Below are 15077 nucleotides of genomic sequence, written 5' to 3'. Positions count from 1 at the left end.
TAAAATTAGGGAAAGGGAATGAGCAGCAACCTGTGTCTTTGTTGTCAGGAAGGGAGTGCTGGGTAGAGATAATTGCCAAGGATAAAACTGCATTAGACCTTGCCAAAGAAATTAAAACAAATAGCAGATTCTTCACCCGTATAAATACAAGTAAAAAAAGGGAAGAGGTGAAATCACTGGGGGCAATCTGCCCTCTGTCCTTCTGCCTTTTTATTCCCCCTTTTTCCTTATTTTTAATCACTTATTTGTGTTTACTAGTTCATTTCCAGTACAACTTTGTCATTGTGACTGCAGAGTCTACTGTGCACGTGTCAGTCTTTTGCCAGGGAGCCCTTGCTCTCTGAAATACTAGTTTCATAGAGTGAATGAGTCCCAGTGGGCAGCTGTATCCAGCCCACACGCTTCCCCATTGTGCATACAGGCAGGGTTTGACAGCAACAGGGAACCAGCAAAGACTCATGTAGCCACAGCTTCAGTGAGAGCCCCAGTGGCAGACAGTTTCTCCCCAGTGTCTGGATCTACCCCTCAGCATGAAAATGGCTGGGGCATACCACAGGTCACCACTGGCATTTTCCACCTTCTGTGAGACCTTCTGCTTTATAAGCAAGAGAACTTCAGATTTTCTAGACAAGAAAGTATCTTCTGTCCTAGGAATAGTGTAGTTGGAGGTATGATTCCTAGCAAAAAGCACAAAACTAAATACTACAGTAGCCCAGTCCCCTAGTGTTAGTTTACAGGTATAATCAAATTCAAAAGGGTCACAAGGGTTCCTAAATGAAGTAACAAGTTCCTTAAGTCAAGGATTTGGTCCTAATGATGTTTGAAAATCAAACTCTTCAACCTTCCTGAGCAGATTAATGGCAATGGTATTTTGTTGTAGGAACTTTACTTGCCCAGTATATGTTAAAGTTCTCCTCAGGTGGACAAGTAAGAATGGAAAGAAGAGCAGTAACAAAAATGTCATGTTGATGAATCTGTTAATTGTGTAGTGCAGCTACAGAGACTTCACATTCACATACTCATTTGTCTCAGTGAATAATAAATAGTAATCAAATTACATGGAGGTGGCAGTATTGAAATATCAGCTGATGGATTCTTTCTTCACCTTAGAAGAGTCTTCTCTTTTCAGTATTTTAAATTCATACTCTTCCTTTTTTTATCCCATTCCTTTTGAGCAATACTCATGTGAAAGTTGATGTATATATGTTATGTTTGCTTATACAAGACAGTTCTTTCAGAAGGGATTTTGTATTAAATGTAGTCATTCATGCACATACATGTTAATATAAAAAAAATATATAAAGCTTCAGTATAACCAACTAACAATCAGAATAGGTTACATTTGCAGAAACTTAGTGACATACATATCAGTGCAGGACAAGCCTAAACCAGAAGCACTCCTAGTAAAACATGCCATCCCTCACATACAGCATTTCTGCCTCCCCACCCCTGCAATTGGTAGGGATGTGTTAGACTATGGAAATCATCTAGTTCTTCATTTTTCCCCAGGAAATAGGCAAAAAACTTAGCTGGCTTTCTCAGGTTATACCAGTCTCACAGATTTCCTGCAATTCATCATGAAACTGGTAAAGTGTTCAGCTGATATGAGAACTACAGTAAAAAGTATCTTGTAGATACACTTCCTTCAGGTCAACAGACAAAGAACTCACTGAGAATTTAAATTTCACCATCTGTGCTGCTGATCCATAGATCTCACAGAGTGCTTTAGAACATCAGGGTGTTTTCAGCTGCTGTTTCTGGTGTGATAAAAAAGAAAAAAAAAAACAACAAACAAACAAACCACAACACAACCAAACTTGTAAAGGCTCAATTTTTTCTGTTTGGCTTTCCAACAGATTTTTTTTGTGTGTGTGTAACAAAAATTTCTGACTTTTAATATAACAGAAACAAAAAAATAACAGTTTTAAATGTTTTAAAAAGAAAGAGTAAGAAGAACGTGGTCCTGTGGCTTATGTAGCAAATTTGGAGATCAAGTTGCGTTTGTATTGCATGTTCAAGAATGGTCCTTGAGTTTATGCCAGGTTTATAACTCCCCTATCCTACCTTTTTCAATACCAAAATGAGGATAATCAAAAATAGTGGGAACCTTAGAAGGTCTGTTATAAATAATTCCAAACTAATCATAGATTTTCCAATTTGCAGATTATCCGTCTTTTGGATTTTATTCTGGATGATGAGAAGGTATTCCTTATTACAGAATTATTTTTTATCATTATGAGAAAGTGAGGAGAAAATGGGATGGAATCAACTATTTCTTCTGATTTTGACCACTTCAAAGCATATACCTGGTTTAGTAATCAGCAGATTTTTCTCATGTACCTGTTTTCCTAGGTTGTGCTGTCGATGGGCATCCAACCCCAAACATCACCTGGCTTTACTCTGGTGAGCCTCTCAACCTGCAACATCAACTCCTGGCAGCGGGACAGATTCTTCATATACTCAATGTCAGTGATTTCACTGATGGTGAATTCAGCTGCCTTGCTCAAAATGAGGCTGGCTCGCTCACACAAGTAATGACCCTGGCTATACAAGGTAACTCTTCAGTTTCAGTCATTTCACCCTGGAAAGCTCTTGCCATGCACTTCCTTGCGCTGCCTTTCTCATCCTGAACTTCTCCCCTCTGAATTCATCACCATGCATATCAGGAAAAAGATGTCTTAATGATTTTTTGCCGTGGACATAGACTTGCAGGACTGTTGGGTACATTACAGTGTCTTAGGTTTTACTTTACCAAAATGACGCCAGATATTTCTGCCCTGCTGAGCACAAAACACACCTTCTTGATTCAAGATATGCTTACATTGAGCCTGGACAATTTTCTTGTCCAGAAATTCAGGACAGAGGTGACAGAGTTTAAACATCTTAAAACAGAAGCCCCTTTATTAATACATGAAGGTCAGTGTCTCACAGTCTCTTCTTCCTTGAAAACCCTTCACTTGTAAAAGTTCTCAAACTGTTTTTGTTAGCGATCTTCTAGAAAAGGTGATAAAGCCACAGGAACATTGTGGTGCAGCTGGGGTGGAACAGAACATGCAGCTTTCATTGCTCCAATTGTCAGTGATGGAGAAGTGAAGAATTTAACCTTTCCTTCAATTTTGCTACAAAATTGTGCATGTGTTGCTATTCCCACATTTATCTTCACAAATGATCTGTGTGAACTGTCTGGTAAGAGATATGGTGTTTCAAGATGATAGAGTCATAGATACTGCTGGGAACTACAGCTAACCATATCTTCATTAAGTAACACACCTTTAAAAATACAGATGCTCACTGGTATCTGGCTTTACTTAACTGCCACACTGTGTTATTAACTTTCCATGCCTGATGCCTCCAAGCACCAAAAAAATGGGTTTGTTACACCAAAGGCAGTCAGGGGTTTGAATCAGGTGCCTTGCAGGTGTAGGCATCTCCTTTTCACTGTATCCCTGTGTTTCACCCTGGAGAACATCTTAAACTCTCTCCATTCTAATTAAACCCCTGCTGTCAGTTTTCCAGTGCTAACATGCCTCTCCCACACTTCCTGGCAGAGTACCGGTGGTCAGCGGACAAACTGACAGCTTGTTCAGCTTCCTGCGGCCACAGAGGGCTGCAGCTGCCCCAGCTGAGGTGCTTACTGGATGGGGCCGAGGTCAACACATCCTACTGCAGAGAGACCCCCCAGCCATCTCTGCAGCCCATCGCGTGCAACAGGAGAGACTGCCCTTCACGGTTCGTCTGTCTCATGTGGAAGTAGCTCACGTGCATTTAAGATGTGCTGGAAAAGTTCTCTGTGCAGGTTGTCACACCATTGCAGCTTCTCTGGTGCCTGTTTGGAGAAGTCATGGCTAAAAGGGAGTTTTTGAGTGCTAAATCCAGACAGTTGGGATTTTGTAGCAGTATTAGTGGAAAACTTTGACAGTACAAGGTAGAAAGAGAATTCACAGCTTGCAATGTCTTGGATGACACCCTTTGTTGGTTATAAATTTCATGCTTGTTCTGAGCACTGAATGCATGGAAATTTTGTCACCCAAGACCTGTAGGATCATTTCTTTTTTGGCTTCATAGCAGTTTGCCGCAACAATATAACAGACAAGAAGCTAAGTTGAGCAGCTGTTTCGTTATTTTATTCTGAGTTCTTTTGCTGCTTGAAAATCAATACAAGCAGGACTGTAGCTGTAGCTGCAGCTGCAAAGTATTCCATTAGCAGGGTGAAAATATCTCTTGTAAAATGGGCACATCTCATAAGATCTAGTAGGCATTGAGGGGGCTGAGTTCTGCTTCTGTTTGGAGTCTGCTAGCTTGTGGTTGCTTTGGAATTGTAACTCTCTGCCGTTGTAGTCCCTGGTTTTCACTTACTGCTACAAATGAGCCCGGACATCTTGAAAATCTTCTGGCTACACCTAGGTCTTCCTTTGGCACATCTCAACTACTGTGTCCAATTTCTGACCCTTCACTACAAGAAAGAAGAAGGACAGAGAAGCTAGTGGAGGGTCTGGAGTACAAGTCCCATGAGAAGTGCCTGAGGAAGCTGAGGTTGTTTACCTTGGAGAAAATGGGGCCCAGGAGACCTTACCAGTCTCTGCAATTGCCTGAAAGGAGGCTGTGGTAAGCTGGGGGTCAGCCTCTTCTTCCAAGTGACAAGTGACAAGACAAAAGGAATCAGCCTCAAGTGGCACCAGTAGAGGTTTAGATTGGCTGATAGGGAAAAAATCATCATGGAAAGGGTTGCCAAGCATTGGAACAGTTGGCCCAGGGAAGTAATTTAGTAATCATCCTTGGACAAATTTAAAAGATGTGTAGATGTGGTGCTTAGGGGCATGGTTTTATGGTGGACTTGGCATTGCTGGGTTAATGATTGGACTTGACGATAGTCAAGATGATTTCCAACATAAATTATTCTCTGACTTCGCCCCTCACAAAGTCTTTTTTTTTTTTTTGACGCCCTTTGGTGCAAAGAAGAGTACGTCTTGACCTTATCCAGAGAGTCAGTGTAGTGTTATGCTCCCTCCATATTAAAAATGTCCTGCTTCTGCATTTCAGTATCACCTTAGCTGAGTTGTGTAAACATGTTTTTCCATATTTTTCATGTTGCTATTCCCTCCTCTCCCTTATTTCCAATTTGGATGTGTTATGTTTCGGTATACAAGCACTTAAAAGTAGTGAGCATCTCAAGAGAAATTTACTACAACTTCCCTCATTCAACAGAAATTCACTCATTCAACAGTGATTTGGGACTTGTATTAAAAAAAGACAGTCTAAGCTGTGGCAAGGAGAGGTACTAAGCAACCTGATGAGAAGTGGCCAGATTCACCACTCTTGCTGTGTCTTGGGCATATTGCAACTTTCTGTTTAATTACCTTTTAAAATATATTCCTACTCTTCTTTGCAGGCAAATGTTTTTTGAGTTGCCAGCTGAGTCATAAGAAAGAAACCAAGAGATTTGATGAAATATGAAACATGCTCATTAGCAGCAGTTTTCCTTGCTGTTGACAATAAATTCCATGGGAATGGTTTATGTCTTCTTATACCTTCCCTGAATTGTAACACAACACCAAATCCTCCCTCAGCTCCTGAGAAACTGCTGAGACGTAAGCTTGGAAATAAAAGTTGATTGACATGCAGACCAGAGCTTTATAAGCAGTGCGGAAATTGCAGGTTCAGCCTCACCCAACTGCATAAAAGTATCAGTGTTCTTGTTTTCCAGGTTGGGAATATGTTTGTTTATACTTGTTTCTGATACCACTGGAGTTAATCACCCGCAGAAGACAGAGAAATAGAAACGGATGTCTCTCCATGGGACTGGGGAATGCCTGTTGCCGATTTTTTAAAGTAATCATAAACACTGCTGGTGAGGGATGTGATAGGCAGTATTTTACCCCCAAAACCACACAAATCCTGCCAAGTATCCAGAAACTTAATGAAGCAAACTGCTGGCTTGACCATAAAACTGTTCAGAAAACTAACAATCAGTTGCATTCTCCCTATTCCTACCTAAGGCTTTCCCAAACCTGACTGTGTGTTTCACCTAATGATCCTTACTGTGACAAAATGCATTAGACTATTATTTTCTGTTATTTACAGCCTTTTAGCTGGTTAGACTGGATTTTTTAAATGCCACTACATAGAGGTTCAGAGCCTCAGCCTCAGCTGGTAAATGCATGGTCTGAGCTTAAGAGGAAAGAGGAACAGTGTCCTTCCTTCCCTGGGCTAACTGTTCCTGAGCAATGTTCAGGCTTTTCTGGATTATGCCAGCTGTCAGGGATACAACAGAGGAAGCAGGCACCAGCAGGACCCAGCAGGCTTTTGGCTATTCTCTCACAAGTTTGAAGTGGCCTGTGAGCTGCTCCAGCAATTACACAGAGATAGTTTTCCCTGCCAAGGAGTGCTGCTGGGCTAGTCCTAGCATTGTACTGCAGCTTGTGACCGAGGCCTCCATGGCACCATGATATAAGAGCAGACTTGCCCAACCCCGCTGCCAGGGCTACAAGTATTTACTAAGCCTCTAAAAACAGCTTTAAGGGCAAGAAAATTAATTCTGGGCCCGAAGAGCCTTGAGAAAGATAAATTCATGAAAAAATTGCCATTTTCTCAGCTTTCATCCTCTGAACAGTTTCCAGTGAAAACTGTGGGAGGCTGAGACACTCAGATGTTCCAGGATCATGTCCTAAATGAGCCAACCCACTGTTGCCTGTCTTTGGTCCCATTGACAAAGACCAGTTGATGCTGAGGATCCTGCAGACAGCGGCATGTGCCTGCTCCCTGACCTGTTCTGCTTTCTCTCCCAGGTGGATGGTGACATCCTGGTCTCCCTGCACACGGAGCTGTGGTGGCGGCCTACAGACACGGCGAGTGACATGCCAGCGCCTGACAGCCAAAGGCAACTCTGTCCCAGCGTCCAACGAGGCCTGTGCCCAGGTGTCCAAGCGTCCTGTGGACACACAGAGCTGTAACAGGCAGCCCTGTGTTGAGTGGGCAGCCTCCTCCTGGGGCCAGGTAAGGAACAAAGTAGCATTCCAGGGACAGTCCTATAGTGTGGGCTAGAAAAGGAGAGTAGTGATTTTTCAACCTAGTGTCTTTAGGTTATAGTTTGCAGGTTTTTGAGGTAGGCACCAATTTGTTCAGGTCCTTCTTTCTGTATATGATGCACTGCCTGCTGGGATTTCTGTAGCTTCTCACAATCACTAGAAATTAACGTGAACATCAATACGCTTACGAACAGGGCTTTTTCTGCAGATCCCTGTGTCCTCCAGCGGAATGGTCTGCAGCTCCTTGTTACAGTGATTTTTGACACATCTGGGAAATAGCCTTCTTCAAGTCTTAATTCCCCTTACCAGCCTGTGAGAGTGCTTTAGTCTTGACTGGCTGGATTCAGGACTGACGATTGTGATAAGGTTGAAGGCAGGAGGACTGTACAATAATTCAGTTTTACAAAGTTGCTGATGTTGCCTGAGAATACCAAAAAGTGTGATCTTTCTTGACTTGCTTCATGATGAAAGGCAGAATGGAGGGCTAAAAGCATTTTCAAACTACTTCCTGCTGCTTTGCAGATCTTCAAATTTTCTCTTAGCAGATTGTGTTGCATCAGGTTTTTTTATAATGTTGGTAGTAAAAAGTGCCTTCAGCTACTAGAACGTGTAATTATTAACTGCTTGAAAACACCTTTGTTTAAATCTTGAAAGGTGACTGAGTTATTGTATTACAAGTTAAGCTTGGAATTATCACTTTATATCAAAGAAGAAAATTTTTACTCCCTATGAAATTTCAGGAAAGGACTGGATTATCTTTGAAAAAACCATTATGGCCTATATTACTCCCCATTATATCATACTCAGCTGAGACAACCAGTTCATTCAGAATTAATTTCTGAATTTTAGACCTAATCTTTATGCGTTATGAGATAATATTTCTTCTACCTAGCTTACAAAAAAAGGGCTCAGGTTCCACATGGTTGAATACTGCCTAGTCTCCAAGCCAGAGGACTGTTAGACGTAGTTAGGAATGTACCACTGGTTCAGTAGTACATTGCTTGGTGGTATTATGGGGTATCAGGTCACCCGCTGCTCAACTGTAGCCATCAGCTTTCCCAGCTCTCACAGAAAATAAACAGCCTACCTGCTCTAGCCCTATCTCTAGAATTAGTTCCTTTCCTTCATTTAATGTTCCTGGCATTTTCTTCTCCACTGTGTAATCCCATGGTGTTTTGAGATATGATTCACACTAATGACCCCTTATTCAACCTTCAGTTTGTTCTTTGATATAATTTCCAGACACTTAGAAAAACAGTTGCCAATACTTGATGTAATTTTAAAATAGCAGAAATACATGCTTCATACCTATATCAAGTAATATTTTATCAAAGGAGAGGATTAGGAGAGTTAAACTGAAATGTAATTGTTAAGCTTGAATATGTTAGGATGGCCTTAATTTTGGAGAAAGCTTGCCTATCTTTCGTGCTCCTCATGCTTCCTGCTTTTGTTTATTGTCCTTCAATGCTTTTAAATTATTCAAGGGAGTGGAATATGTCCTTGGTTCAATGCATTCTTAGTTATTTGGCCAATTCCCATGCTGCAAAATGTACCGTAAAAGTAATGTATTGAGATTTCCTGTAATGGATCATAGGCTCTTGGCTAATGGCATGAGAGCATTTAATTTCCCCTAACAGATGTATTTAAGATTAAATTATTGAAGAGAAGAGGTAATGAATCTAGAGAGCAGATACAGAAATGTAGTTTAAATGCTGCTGGAGGTGAGTGAGGTGGAGCAGAAAATGGCTGCACAGTCAGCCTTCAAAGCTTGCAGAGGTCCAGAAAGTAGTTGAAACCTCAATAGTCTCTGAATGGTGGTATGCACTTTATTTCACTAGAAGTTTTATTAAAAATGGAACTTGCCCTGTCTTTTGCCTCCCGTGAGTGAATTTTCTGTGTTTGCAGTGTAACGGGCCTTGCATTGGACCACGACTGGCTGTACAGCACCGACAGATATTTTGCCAGACCAAGGATGGGACTTCTGTGTCATCTGATCAGTGCAGTTCCTTACCAAGGTAGGTACCAAGAAATGTGTTACGTCTGAACCCACAGCCCTTTTCAGAGATATTCAGTGGACTAGTGACTTAACTGAAAATTTATGGGTTTCCCCTATGTGGTAAAGAGGTCATGCTGTGACCTGTACAGTATGTGTAACAAATCTTATCAGGCTTATAGCCTGGAGTTCCCTATTTACTCCTAGGAGCTTCAGGCCAGTTGGCCAAAAACTGGAAAATCTTCTATGCATGCTAAATCCTGACTACAAGTCTGTGCTATATCTTCTTAAGGTGCCAGTCTTCTCACTTATTTAAACACAAACTCTAACAGAAAACAAAGATTTTGTTTTCCTGCAGATGAACTCCACTGTCAACATTGAAATGATGTTTGCTTTACATGAGACAAATCTATAAATTATGACTAATCACAACTGAATATTAATGTAATTGGCTTGTTGGCTCCCACTCTTGCCTTTTCACTACCTGTGTGACAAGTAGATATGAACCAAGCCTATACATCCTCTGTGAGACTTGGAATTGGTTCTGTTCCCACTGGCTGTAAAGTCATAAAAAAGTTACGAAGTCCTGCTAGACCACATTGGTCACCACTCATTTCACCTTTTAGCAGATCTCTGGTTTGGTCCTTTGTGGAGAGGGCATTTTGGCCAAATCCTCAAACAGTTCAGATGGTCATTTAGCCTGGTGTTGGTATACCAGTGTGCACCCACTGAGGGTCTGGTCCTTGAGAGCAGTCCAAAACTGCTGTCCTCACCTGGCAGCTTTGGAAGACCTGATCCATGCAGTAGTCTGGGTGAATTACCTTTGGGATATGGCATACAGATGGATGTCCCTCCCTCCCTCCTCCCACAGGCCACTGAGCACCCAGAACTGCTGGACAGATGCCTGTGGCGTGCACTGGAGGGTCAGCCTCTGGACCGTCTGCACGGCCACGTGCGGGAACTACGGCTTCCAGTCGCGGCGCGTGGACTGCGTGCACGTCCGCACCAACAGGCCCGTCATGGAGCACCACTGCTCCTGGAGGCCCAGACCAGCAAACTGGCAGCGCTGCAACATCACACCCTGTGAAAACGGTACTTGGTTCAGGGGAGGGAGGGCAGGCTGCTGAGTGGCGCAGGAGTAGGCAAGAAGGGAGAGTCGTCCCTCAGAAACGCAGCACTGGACCTTGCAGCTGGGCATCCAGGGGAACATCCAGCCCAGCCCTGTGCAAAATCCAGCGCCTAAAGCTCAGCATCCCAGAGAGGGATGCTGCCCATTGTGGAGGCTTTTGGCAATGGTGTTAGTGCTGGGATTGTGTCTCCTTTCTAACAGCATGAGAAATAATTCATGCAGTCTTGTGGGGCAAGATGACCAAGTCTATCAGAGGGATGGAGCACCTGTCATTTGACAAGAGGCTGAGGGAAATGGGATTGTACAGCCCTGGTTTTAGGTGACCTACTTGTGGACTTCCAGTATCTGAAGGGAGTTTAAGAAAGATGGAGCAAGACTATTTACAAAGCCATGTAGTGGCAGAACAAGGGGGAATGGGTTCAAATTGAAGCAGAATAGTTTTAGTTTGGATATTAGGAAGAAATTCTTTACTGTGGGGGTGATAAGACAGTTGCACAGGTTTCCCAGAGAATCTGTAGATATCCCATCTCTGGAAGTTTTCAAGAACAGGTTGGATAGGACTCTGAGCAACCTGGTCCAGTGAAAGGCATCCCTGTCCACAGCAGGAGGCTTGGAACTACATGATCTTCAAGGTCCCCTTACAATGCAAACCATTCTATGATTCTATTATTAACTTTCCATTAATGGTACAGACAGAATGAAAAACACAAATCACAACCAGACTTACAGTTGTAGTCCAAATCCAGTGGATGGGTGGATGATGGGAAATCCTGCAGGCAAGACTGCTTTCTTTCAGATTACAAGCAACAAATTTGGCCTGTCAGTGAACTAGAAAAGTTACTAATTTAAAAAAAAATGAAATGAACAAAAGAGAAAAGACAATGTGCTTGTTTGGAAATTATGCTCGCATCCTCGATGTTGCAGGCCAGTTGCTTTGCAACCATTGTAGATGCAGTAGCAGAGCCCACATGTGCTTGCCTATATTCACACCAGCTGTCATGCTCCCTCTCAGCAAAGTGGACTACTAGTTCCAAACACATGAGTTTGGGGGGCCCTAATGAAAGCTGAAGCAATGAGGGAGATTACAGGTATCAAGCAGGACCTTTGCTGATGTTCCAGCCTCTTTCTGCTATACAGAAATGTCCCAAATTCGAGGGTCTTGCAGGGATACTGGACAGTTTTCGAAACTAAAAAGCAGGAGGCTGTGGGCCTCAAAAACTGTGCAAGTGGTACCGGAACCTAAGCCCTAGAGGAGTTCAAAAGGTGTCTTAACATCTTCATGGTGGGTGGCTTCTGACCTGTGAAAAACTCAAAGCAACTCCCAGTCAGCTGGAGCGACATTCCCACACACTGGCTCCTCAAGTGTGGAAAGATGGCCAAAGTGTCCCTGGCTACTCTGTTAAAACAGGTATCCCGTTTAATTTAGTTTTTCATCTTTGGTTTAATTGTTAGCAAACTCTAGAGCCTCTCTAAAAGGCTGGTAGATGACAAACTGGCAGTGCTGGAGCAGCTTCAGGAGCCCTTTCCCCAGGCTCTGAGAGTAAATGTTGCCTACCAATTCTTCGTTGATCCTGTGGACTTGCATTTGGTCTTTGCAGCAAGTCAAGCTCATGCTCACAGTAAGACTTCCCAACACAAAGGTTCTCCTCTTGGCCACCTACAAGGACATATGTTCTGAGGTAAGAAATCCTTTGTTCTTAACTTCATCACCATTTTTTCTTCTTGTTTCCCCTTTGGCAGTGGAGTGCAGAGACACCACAAGGTACTGTGAGAAAGTGAAGCAGCTCAAACTCTGCCAGCTCACCCAATTTAAGTCACGTTGCTGTGGGACTTGTGGAAAATCTTGAAGACAGACAAGATGAAAATGGAGGAACAAGGGGATCACAGCCTTTTCTTCACTGAGCAAAGGCTTTTGCAGAAAATACAGATGGATGGAATGAGCTTTTTCATTTTATTTATTTATTTCCCTAAAAAAAAAAAACCTTTAACAAATCATTGTTGTAAAGGGACTTGACAAGTTTCCCCTACTATGAATCTGGGAGACAGAATGCAGATAAACATGGTCATGAGGGTAGACCACAAAGAGTCAGAGAGACCCATGACACCAAGAAATGGGTATGAGAGGAGTGGGGCTTCCCCTCAATCTGTGTACGTGCCTGCAGGACACACCAAGAAACAGGTGAGGAAAAGGATCAGAGTCAAAACCTAGCATCATATTACAGAATCACGGAATCATCAAGGTCCAGGGAGATCTTCAGGGTTATCTAGTCCAACTATTAACAGCACTACCATACCCACCCTTAAACTATCCCTGGGTGCCACATCCAGGGTCTTCCTGGACACTGCTGGATATGGTGACTCCACCACCTCCCTGGACAGCTTAATCCAATGCCCAGCCAGTTTTTCAGTGAATATTTTTTAAAAATATCTAATCTGAGCCTCCCCAGCTCAATTTGAGGCCATTTCTTCTCATCCTGGTGTTTGAAACATGGCAGAAGAGGCTGACCCCCACCTCATTACAACCTCCTTTCAGGCAGTTGTAGAGAGCCATGTGGTCAGCCCTGAGCCCCTCCCAGCTACACAGCCCCAGCTGTCCCAGTTTTTCCTTACAGGATGTGTCTTTTAGATCCTTCACCAGTTCCGTAGCCCTTCTCTGGATATGGTGCAGCACCTCAATGTCTTTCCTGCAGTGAGGGGCCCAGAACTCAGCACAGGATTCGAGGTGTGGCCTCCCCAGTGCTGAGTGCAGGGGGTCAATCTCTGCCCTGCTCCTGCTGGCCGACCGCTGCTGATACAGGCCAGGATGTCATTAGCCACCTTGGCCACCTGGGCACTGCTGGCTCACATTTAGTCAGGTGTTGACCAGCACCCCCAGGTCTTTTTCTGCTGAGCAGCTCTCATCTCTCTTAGACTACCTTGAGAACACAAGCGCAAGAGTTTGCTTTAAAAGCTTATTTGTTACATCCAAGATTGGAAGCCTTTTTAATTTCTAAACCTCTCTCTCCTTCCTACACCAGGCAAGGGACATCCTTGTGATCTTTGAGGATGTGGTGTCTGGAGAAGTTGAACAATGTTCTGTAACATAAGTGGGTCTAAAATACACCTGAAAGTGTTTCTAGTTTGAGCTTGTGAGGGAGGACTGGGGACTTAAGGATTGTCCTCAGCACAGAGGTGTGGTGGTGATGTAAATAATTAACCAGCAAAAGGAGAACAAGTATGATGACAGACTTAAGTACAAACCTGCAAACACTGTTCCCTAAAGAGCATAAGCAGGGAAGATAGAAATTATACGTGATAAACAGGAGACACTGGAAATAATTTGTAAGAAATTTGCTCCTCTCCAGCTGCCTCCCACAAAAAAACAGGTGCTATAAAGTAGATCTTTAAGTCCATGTATAACACCCTGAAGGTACAGTCTAAAAAATGAGATTCAAGCATCACACTCAGAGCATGATTTTGCATGCAGGCCATGAGTCTTTTCTCCTAGCCAGCTGCAATGGATATTCAGCTACTGAAGTGCTACATGATATTAGTTCCTGGGTATTCTCCGCTCTGCTCAGAAAAAAAAAATTAAAATTAGAGGAAATCTACAAAGAAGAGAGTTTGAGAATTGTGGAACTTTAGAGGAGAGCTGCCTGATCTCAGGTTTTGCTTCAAGACCTTCTCTAAATGAAAGGTTTGGTTGTGCCTCTCCTGTAACTCCTGTTGGGGCTAGTGCCTTGTGGTATATTTATGAAATGCTGTTCAAGTACTGCTATGTACAGCTTTCATGGTAGGTGGATTTTCCAGTAAAGCTGGGGGTCCATTATTGAGGTCAGTGCCAGGTTCATGACATTAATTTTCTCAAATTGGCTTACTTCAAAACACATCTGGGAGTGAACACTCTTGGTAGAAATGGGTCTTCAAGAAATAAGTATCAGTGCAACTTTTTATTTAAAAAAAAAAGAAGAATTACTTTCTGTGTATGTAAATGTATATCTTTTCTGTATATTTATTAGGATTTCTTGTATAAAAAGTGCAATATTAATAATTGTACATTATTTTGTCCAGATAAAATTATTTTGCTTTTTAATCACCCCAGAATTTTGTTCCTCTAAAATCAACAGTAATAGTGTATTTCTCTTAATTTTAATAGCACTTGCATTTAATTGGGGATCTGCTTCACTGTGCACAGAGTGCTTTATAGATTATGACATGAGGGAGGGATGATATTTTTAACTTGTGAAATTATAATTATGCATGGAATGAAGGACAATTCCTTAATAACATAATAATAGCAATGATGATGATGACGATGTGATGGATATTTTTGATATATTAGTTAACAAAGTGCAGCATGGGGAAGTATTTTCTTTTGTGTAAAAGCAAAATATGTTCAAGCTATCACATGTTCCATTGTATCTGTGTAACTGTGCACAGGATAAACACAAAGGATCTGATCTGGTGGGGCCACTGTGTTGTCTCTGCACAGTGTGGACTCAATTTCACATGTCTGTCTTCTGAATTGTGACTTGGCAGCATCTCAGTAATATAAGGATTACTGGTTATTTTTTAAAAGGATGCTTTCCTTCTCTAAAGAGAAAAAAAACCAGCAAACTTGTATTTATATAACTTTTTGTACAAGTAATGAGGCTTACTTATTTAATTACAACTGTCTGACGTGTTGTTTTTTAGTCTTAAAAACAAAAGCCAAAGTAGCAAAGATGTTGGAGTTCTCTGTCCTTATTCTTTATTATGATAGCAGCACACACCTGTTACACAAAGTACACATGATGTACCTGCTATCTCCTTTTAGAAACTCTTCAGACATTAAGATTCTGCACCCTTCAGAATGGAGGTATCTTGGAGATATGTTTTAATTCTCCATTTGCCTTGCTTTATTCTTATTTGCTAATAGCTTATCCCTATTGCTCTTGCAGAGGTATAAAGC

The 15077-nt window shown here is 42.2% G+C and overlaps 1 protein-coding gene across 1 annotated transcript in view; it reads left to right on the top strand.

Annotated features, from left to right (window-relative positions):
• The window catches only part of ADAMTSL1 (ADAMTS like 1), a 179912-nt gene extending 165061 nt beyond the window's left edge, over positions 1-14851 (top strand). The window contains exons 25-30 of the mRNA XM_031056859.1: positions 2353-2553; positions 3549-3729; positions 6786-6993; positions 8931-9040; positions 9890-10110; positions 11888-14851. Coding sequence (XP_030912719.1) covers positions 2353-2553; positions 3549-3729; positions 6786-6993; positions 8931-9040; positions 9890-10110; positions 11888-11994 — 1028 coding nt within the window. The 3' untranslated portion in view covers positions 11995-14851. The remainder of the gene's footprint in view (positions 1-2352; positions 2554-3548; positions 3730-6785; positions 6994-8930; positions 9041-9889; positions 10111-11887) is intronic.
• Positions 14852-15077: the final 226 nt, after the last annotated feature.

Source organism: Geospiza fortis, unplaced genomic scaffold, assembly GCF_000277835.1.
Source record: "Geospiza fortis unplaced genomic scaffold, GeoFor_1.0 scaffold12, whole genome shotgun sequence".
Taxonomy (NCBI): Eukaryota; Metazoa; Chordata; class Aves; order Passeriformes; family Thraupidae; genus Geospiza; species Geospiza fortis.
The sequence above is the reverse complement of the archived record's forward strand: the minus strand, read 5'-3'. Positions and strand labels throughout refer to the sequence as shown.